The sequence below is a fragment of the Vespa mandarinia genome, chromosome 15 (assembly GCF_050613455.1).
Source record: "Vespa mandarinia isolate Hongniang chromosome 15, ASM5061345v1, whole genome shotgun sequence".
Lineage (NCBI taxonomy): Eukaryota > Metazoa > Arthropoda > Insecta > Hymenoptera > Vespidae > Vespa > Vespa mandarinia.
Genome location: NC_140824.1, coordinates 3,536,117 through 3,545,000, shown reverse-complemented (window position 1 = coordinate 3,545,000; position 8,884 = coordinate 3,536,117). Strand labels below are relative to the sequence as shown.

At 31.2% G+C, this 8,884-nt stretch overlaps 1 protein-coding gene across 1 annotated transcript; it reads left to right on the top strand.

The window, feature by feature from the left end:
• The first annotated feature begins 7,446 nt into the window (after positions 1-7,446).
• crim (QVR superfamily protein crim) lies at positions 7,447-8,630 on the top strand. Its single transcript, XM_035873005.2, has 3 exons — positions 7,447-7,621; positions 7,745-7,879; positions 7,974-8,630. Exons 1-3 carry the CDS (start codon positions 7,549-7,551, stop codon positions 8,255-8,257), a joined length of 492 nt encoding a protein of 163 aa, XP_035728898.2. The 5' UTR covers positions 7,447-7,548; the 3' UTR covers positions 8,258-8,630.
• The last annotated feature ends 254 nt before the right edge of the window (positions 8,631-8,884 follow it).

Genomic DNA, 8,884 nt, shown 5'->3' with positions numbered 1-8,884 from the left:
TTATGAATCCAACAGCGAATTCGAATTAATTAATCTGTTTAATGCGTAAAACGAGCGAATGTGGTACTTACTGAACCACATATACATACATACATACATACATACATACATACATACATACGTGCATACATACATAAATATATATATATATATATATATATATATATATATATATTGATAAAAGTATATAGGAATATACGAAGAGATGAAGATTTTTTTTCTCTCATATTAACGAGCACTTTTGACAAAATTAATTAATGATCGAACGTCGAAAAGTTTGAAACAAGTTGAAATATAAATAAAATCGATTAAAATGAACAAAAAGCATGTTGAACGAAAGCAATAGAAAAGACTTGGTAGTATAGCAGATGATGAGTATTTTATAAATTAATAAAGAAAATCGAAAATCATAAAAGGGAGTTAAGTTACATCGCCAGTGTAACTTATGACAAAGTGCATTGCATCGTAACTATATCGAGATAAGAAAAAAATGAAGAAAAGAAAAATAATAGAAAGAGAAATAGAAAGAAAAAGAAAAAGAGAAGGAGAGAGAAAGAAAAGAAAAAGGAGATACATCGGAAGCGTATTATTGGTCCAGTGGCCCAATTCTCACGCGCATATATATATATATATATATATATATATATATATATATATATATATACAATCATATATATATATTCATGTATATTGTGAACGAAGCAAAGCGAAATTCTATCTCTCAGTATAGCTGAGAGTGGATAGGAAAGAGAAACGGAGATAGAGATAGAGGAGTGGGGATAGGAACATTGTATTCGATGGCGATATCACATACGTACGCATACGCATACATAGACAGGGTCCGAAACCAAATGCAACTGCAGAGAGGCTGAAGGGCTTTTTTTATACGTTGCAAACCAACCGTATGCAGGGTGAAATAAACGACAGTACGAGCTGCATCTCCTATTTCTATCTCTCTCTCTCTTTCTCTCTCTCTCTCTCTCTCTTTCTCTCATATCCACAAGTGAGCACGCGCGCGTACGCTAGTAACCGAGTATGTGGACGAGCCACTGGGCGTGAGCTCTAAGCGTTTTGCACACGCGGCGAGTGTGCACGTACCCGGCAATGGCGTAATTGCGAGTTCCAAAGATCAGGATTGAAAAAATCACTCGAACTATCTATTCTCTCTCTCTCTCTCTCTCTCTCTCTCTCTCTCTCTTTCTTTTTTCATTTTTGCTTTTTTTTCTTCTTCTACTTTTCTTTTCGTTATCGTTTTCAAACTCTTTAGGATTCTTCGCTATCGATATGCGATCATTCATTATCTCATTATCTCCGATCGGAGTTTTTTAATTAGTATGAAAAAACGATTGAAAATAATCTCGTAATATTTAAGAGTTGATATGAAAAATATCATAATTTATCAGATATGGTCGAATGAATTTCGATCGCGTATAAAAATTCTAATGTAATTGTAATGTTGAAATAAATTTTTTTCTTTTTTTTGTTTTTTTATTTAAATTTAAAACAATTCCGTTCGATCGAATCTACTACGCCAATGTTCTCGTACGTGTACACATATGCGCGCTCGCGCGCGTGCAAGCATAAGGTTGCTGATGCAAAAATGTGCACGGAGAACGCATAGGTGGCAATATGTTGGTGTAACAAACACATATATACCGACACGCAAACTCTCAGGAGTTAACAACTCATTTTAATGGCGTTTACTAATTTGGATTTATTCTCCCGCACATCGGGAGGATCCATGGACGTTTCGTGTTGGCTTTCAAACGCCAAAATAAGCGGACCTTTCTGTTATTTTCCGTGCGAGAAAACGTACCGGAACGATATAGCCCTTGATCCTCTTATTCGTTTACTCGACTCGACTTCCGGTATAGCCAGTAATTGAATCGACTAGTATAGAAATCGTGTTAGTCAAAAATTTCACGATTCCTTTTCATTACAACAGTTGCTAATTATTCCCGTCACTGTGTTTCCATTTTTATGTTCATTTTGTTTAACACTTTGACCACCTAAATTATCCAATATCAATCGATATTATTTTATTTATTTATTTAAAAAGTATATATATATATATATTTTTTTTTTAATCTTTTCAATGGTTGAGAAAAAAAATAGAAAAGTATATTGAAAATAAACTTTGTAAAATGGAGTGTTGGGTATTCAATGACATCAATGGCATTCAATGTGTTAGCAACAATCAATCGTAAATGCATGCAAGAGACACGTAAATCGGTTTCTCTCTCTCTCTCTCTCTCTCTCTCTCTCTCTCTTTATTTCTCTTTCTCTCTTTATCTCTCTTTTCATGAAAACTTTACATCGGTAAATTAGCGAATCGTCTGGAAACAATTTCAGTCGTATGTAATACGAAAAGTGGCGACGAACATACGACTCGATGGCTCTAAAACTGTCAAAGACAAGGATGACGTCGTGAACGTAAATAATTACCGGCGCAATTAACATCCGAAATGCTTGCTCGCTCGGATTGGCAAACTAAAAACCATAACGATTAGAGAGTTTCAATGGAGAGTCTATCTATCTCTCTCTTTCTCATCGTTTTCATTTCGAGTCAGATTCGCGATTGCTCGAATGCGCAATTAGATCACCTCTCTCTCTCTCTCTCTCTCTCTCTCTCTCTCTCTCTTTCTCTTTTTCTCTCTCTTTCTCTTTCATACACACACACACACACACATATACATGATGTGCGTTTTTTTTCACCAAACGCGATGATATCGCAAAGAAAGAATAATAAACAAAAAGTAAATCGAATTTATTTAATAAAAAAACTTCGTGGAAAATCTATAAAAATTCTTAGATAATAATCATAAACGAAATATTTTTTTTTTTTTAATGATTACAATGAATTTTACAAATTGGCTAGTTCAAGGTAACTAAAGGTATTTATGTTGTCTATTGACTCGCGTCACGAATACGTTTTATCAAGATATTTAAGTATTCATATTCGATTGAAAAAGTAAACAAATGGAAAATTTTTCGAGGTAACCCCAAAGAAGTAGAGAAAGGTCACGATATTAGGTGAGTGAAAAAAAAAGAAAAAAAGAAAAAAGAAGAAGTACGTATGTATTTACATTAATTACACTTTCATGATCCATATTTTATCGCCCAGAGCGATCTCAAATTTGATTCACAACGATGATCACGAATAGTTCACGAGATCAGAAGCTTACAACCCACTTTCTAAGCTGAAAGAAACTACCCTTAATCGAGGATCTCTAAACGGGCTAAAACGTATTACGTTTAAGTAGAGGATATATGTATACCAAACTTCTCTAACATATTTTAACGATCTCGACGAAAGCAAACTCATGTGAGAAGAAAAAAAAGAAAAGAAAAAAAAACAAAAAAAAAGATAAGGTAGAGTATGTGTGTGTGTGTGTATGTGTATAATATATACGTATGGGTATGTGTATCGTTCGAAGTTTTCCGTCAAAATTTCAAGGTAGGATCACGTAAAGCACACAAAAGCCCCATAGAAATCTGGCATCAAGCGACGATTTCGAAGGCGATTACTTTGTAAAAAGAAGATGGTGTTAGTGATCGATCCTCTTCTATATTTTTTTTTTGTTCATCCTTTTCTCTTCCTCCCTCCGTCCTACCTCCTCGTTCTTTCTTCCCCTTTCTCTCTCTCTCTCCCTCTCTCTTTCTTTCTCTCTTCTCTCGTGTTTTTTTTTTTCTTTCGACGTTAGCAAATACGATTACCGAAGAAACGCGTCAACACGTTATAACCAGGTGACTCACTGTGTATATGTACGTATATATGTCTGGTGCATATATATATATATATATATATATATATCCGTGAGGAACACCAAAGAAATGGGAAGGGGGTTGCTTTTTCCCGTATAAATTTCCAACGGAGAGAGACTCGTTCGTATTCGCATCGTAGCTTATCGCACGAAGAGGCGCCTGCCAACGAGCCGGTACACCGTACAACGAGAAAACGCGAGCCTTATCGCAAAATCACGAGATTCGAGTTTGGTTGTGTTCGTATATATATATATACATACATATATACACATATACAAACACAACCATATATATATACGGGAACGTCGTACGTATGTCGATACGTCTGTGTATGTGCTTACGTGCGTGCCTGTATTTATATATATATATATATATATATATATATATATATATATGTATAACCACGTAAAAGAGAATGTATAATATACATATACATACTCATATATTTTTCTTATACCTTTATGTTTCATGTGTATATTTATTTTTATATATCTAGATTGTATATATATATATATATATTTTTTCGTTATTACAATTAAACAAAAAAGAAATATTTTTGTTTTAATTGATCGTTTTTATTAATTACTGCATAAGAAAAATTTTTCGTTCGTCGAGTTCATTCACCATTCTCTTTTTCTTTTCGATACTGAAAACTTTAACTGTCCAAAAGGATGGTCATCTTAATTCTCCTACGAATGAATTTCACTATAAGCAAAAGAAAAAACCTTTTTTTTTTCTTTTGCTTTGAAGCTTCGTTAATAACATAAGAGTAAGAGAGTGAGAGAGAGAGAGAGAGAGAAAGATAAAAAATGAAGGAGAAAAATGTAAAAGGGTGAGAAATAGATAGATACATATATAGAGATAGAAAGAGAGAGAGAGAGAGAGAGAGAGAGAAAGAGGAAGAGAGAGAGAGGGAGGGAGAGAGAAAGAGAGAGAAAGAGAGAAAGAAAGAGGAAGATTAAAGTCTATCTTTTTTCTGTTCGTTGGAAAATTCTAATCCAAGAGTCGTAGCCGCCGCGCCGTTTGAAAAGCGTTTCCCGCAAAGTGAGAACAAGGAAAACGTTTGACTTCTGCGAAAATTCCGTTTACTTTCGACTTTCTCTGATCTCTTTTGTGGATGAAGTGAAAGAGAGAGAGACAGAGAGAGAGAGAGAGAGAGAGAGAAAGAGAGAGAGAGAGAGTGGGAAAGGGGAGAAAAAGAGAATGAGAGAAAGAGACAGAGAACATCTCGACAAGACACGAGGGAAGAGATCGTGAATACGATAAAGGAAGAAGAAGAGGAGGTAAAGGAGGAGGAGGTAAAGGAGGAGAAGAAGAAGCACACTTACCGATTGTTACCACTCCTGTAAATTAACATCTCGAATTAATTCGTTTCTCTGTAGCCAAAGGCAATATCACAAGAACTTCGTACATGGTTATACGTAAACGTGAGAGAAGAGAAAGAATCCTTTTTCGGTCTCCTTTGACTTATATATTCTCTCTCTCTCTCTCTCTCTCTCTCTCTCTCTTTCTCTTTCTCTCTCTCTCTCTCTCTTTCTCTCTTTCTCCCTCAGTCTCCCAGTCTCTCTCTTTCTTTTTTCTCTTCCTTTTCCACAATTTTCCACTCGCTTCGTTCCCGGAGTCATTACATCAAATTATTATGCGTCTGAAAACTTGTTATTCTCACCGTAAAGAGAAGCCCTTGCTCGGTCGATTTTTCCCTTTGGAAAGAAGACTCCAATCGCATTTTCTTTATATTTATATCTTGTTTATTCTTTCTCTCTCTCTCTCTCTCCCTCTCTCTCTCTCTCTCTCTTTCTCTCTTTTTCTCTCTTTTTCTCTTATGATAATTTTATTTCAACATCCGACCTTAATGTTTTTTTTAAAATGGAAACTTTAAGATCATAAAGATAAATGATTGATCATAGTTGGAAAAAGAAAAAGAAAAAGAAAAAAATAAAAAGGAAAAAAATAATTGATTCATTGAACAAAATTTTTTTTTCTTGCAAGGATCGATGTAAAAAGGAATATCGTATTGTTTCGATCGAAATTATTATTGATCAATATAAAAGACGTAAAAATGAGGTCCCGTTAGCTTTCCAAAGATCGAAAATGGCCAGGAGCGAATCGAATCGAATCGAGCGAGGAAATAAGAAAGATAGAAAGAATGGAGAAAGAAAGCAACGAAGAAAGAATGATTCTTAACGTAAGAAGAGATAAAAGAGAGGGAGAGAGAGAGAGAGAGAGAGAGAGAAAGAGAGGTGGATTACGCTTCCCTTCTTCCGATTTTCTTCGCTTGCTCGGCTCCTTCGTTAGCGGTTTTGAGAGTAAAGTGCCATGGAGTTAGCTAATTGGTTGAACGCCTCGGGCAGCCACCGAGGGAGTCCACAAGATATTCTGCTTTCTTCTTCTTCTTCTTCTTCTTCTTCTCCTTCTCCTTCTTCTTCTTTTCTTCTTTTTTCTTTTAACCTTTTATTTCTTCTTTCAAAGAAAGATAGAAACAGAAAGGGAAGCTCCAAGTTCGTATCTAATATCTCGATAGCATCTTCAACTATGTTATATACCAAAGAAAGAGGCATAACTACATAATATATATATATATATATATATATATATTTATATACGGGATGAGTTTTTTAACTTGAGACAACAAACAAAGAAATGTTTGAAAATACAGTTAAAAACAAAAGTTATTTAATTTTGAAGAGTAAGTGAAATAGCAATATTTTTTTTATTTTTTATTTCGTGGATATAACGCTATTAAATAATTATATCGTCTTTAAGAAAAATAAAAAGAAATTGAACTTTAAATATTTACAAGCAAAAATTAGCGGAAGAAATTATTTCTAAGCACCATCATTAATTATATATATATATATATATATATATATATATATATATTGTTTTTTATATAATATTCTGAATAAGATATGATTATATGATATTTTGTATATAATTTATATAATATGTAATTAGCCGTAGGCCTAATTATATGCATTAAAATAAAAATCAATATTATCATATTACCGATCGATAAAACAGAAATTTATTATTACGATCTTCTTTACTCGGTCGGTTAAAGAATTTTACTTTTCTGTCGATAATGTCTACTTTACCTAGCGATGGTAAAACACAGAAGAATAGATATAGATAAAATATCTTTTTGAATTCAAACATTGTGCTCTTCTATAGCTCACTTCAATGCTCATTAAAATTTTATATTGAAACTAAGGATTATTGATTCATTTATTATATGTTGAATTCTATTATAATTAATTGGAGATAATATAAATATATTAAAGAATTTAAATATTTGAAATTTATTCAATAATAGTTTACCATAGAATTAAAAATTAAAAGCGTCTTCATCCACTTGCTTCTTGAATGCACTTTCAAAGATTGGTAATACTAAAAGACTAAAATAATTTATTTATTTAGTAAAATTGATTTTAATATAATTTAATATAATTTTGTTATTTTCTCAATCCAATTTGATTTATTTAGATTTATATAACATATTTACACTCTATTAATTTATCTAAATAAATTAATGACTCATATTGTTAGAAAGTAACTTTAAATGGAGCATTATGATTGGCTCAAACATTCGTGCCATCTGCTGTTCGTATCCGAAATTAATTACTTGTATACGTACACGTTAATATTGTATGCTTGGTGTTTGATAGAAACTCATATATAGATATATATATATATATATATATTGTTTTTATTATTCATAAGATTATTGGAAATAAAAATACTATTTAAAAGAATATTATTCATATTTGTTATTAGTGACAATTAATGCTATTATTTTTAAATATGGAGAAGAAAATTGTATTCTCTATTTTTCTATTATATTTGATAATTAAAGAAGGTAAGGTGTGGTCTTATAAATTATTTGTAATTTATAAATGTAAATTATATTATATATTTATATTGTGTAAATTATATTATATATTTATTAAACTTTATGCATTAAATAATATTTTCATTGCAGGGGAAAGCCTTTTATGTTATAGATGTAATAGTAATCATCCTGGGTGTGGCACTCCATTAAATTGGTTATGGTATTGGGGAGAATCTTGTCCTGAATATGATGACAAATGTGTGAAAATAATTGAGAGAAAAGGGGGTAATGCTTTTGAATCCTTTCAATTATTTATCATTAATAATATGCCCTGTGTATTTTTAATATACAAGATTTTAATATGAATTCATTTTGGCAGCTGAAACCATTATTACAAGAGAATGCTTGAGTTCTGTACGTAGTTTCAGAACAGATATGCCAGCAGATCATTATGAAGGATGTCGTCCTGCTGCAAAAGATCTTCGTTTAGGACATTATGTAAACAATAGTATACATCAATTAGATATCCATAGAGATTATTATGATGAGGTAACATGGTGCTTTTGTTATTTTGATAACAGATGCAATAATGCTAATAATTACAATATTTCTATCCTATTGTTAGCTATATCATTTAGTATTGCAGGATATTTTGCAACATAACAATATTATCTTCATAGAACATTGATATTTAGATATTTAGATCTCAATGCTTTTAATTTGGCTAATATAATATGCTCATTTTATATATAAAATTTCATTCATTAATCTGTAATTTTAATCAAATCTTTTTTATAGAACAATGTAATTGAAATGTTTTTATACGTGACGTGCGAAAAATATTATGTAGATTTTTATTCCTAAGTATGACAACGCAAAGATACCAATTTGAAAGTACAACAAAGTAATTATTAGAGATTAAAGTTAAATACATATAAATATTTAGAAGTATTTTAAATCTAATTACATATAAATGTATTTTGCTCATTTAATCCATCTAATAGTGTAATATAAAAATGTATCGTAACTCATTTAATCCGTCCAAATATTTAGTATAAAAATGTATCGTCACTTTTATATTTTAAACGATTTTTATAAACTTACATATAATTGTATTAAGTGACTTTACTGTGATCTTATATATATATATATTATTTGTATATTTTATATACTTTGTATATTTAATGTACAAATTTCCGTCCATAAAGAAAATATATTTATAGTTTATATTTATAACAAATGACATGTGTGTGTGTGTGTGTATTATTATAGAAAATAATAATTTTTAAA

Excerpts from the sequence above, each read along its gene's own strand:
- crim (XM_035873005.2), top strand. The coding sequence starts at position 7,549 with ATGCTATTATTTTTAAATATGGAGAAGAAAATTGTATTCTCTATTTTT. Across the intron at positions 7,622-7,744 it reads ATATTTGATAATTAAAGAAG|GGGAAAGCCTTTTATGTTAT; the intron begins GTAAGGTGTGGT and ends TTTTCATTGCAG. Across the intron at positions 7,880-7,973 it reads AATAATTGAGAGAAAAGGGG|CTGAAACCATTATTACAAGA; the intron begins GTAATGCTTTTG and ends TCATTTTGGCAG.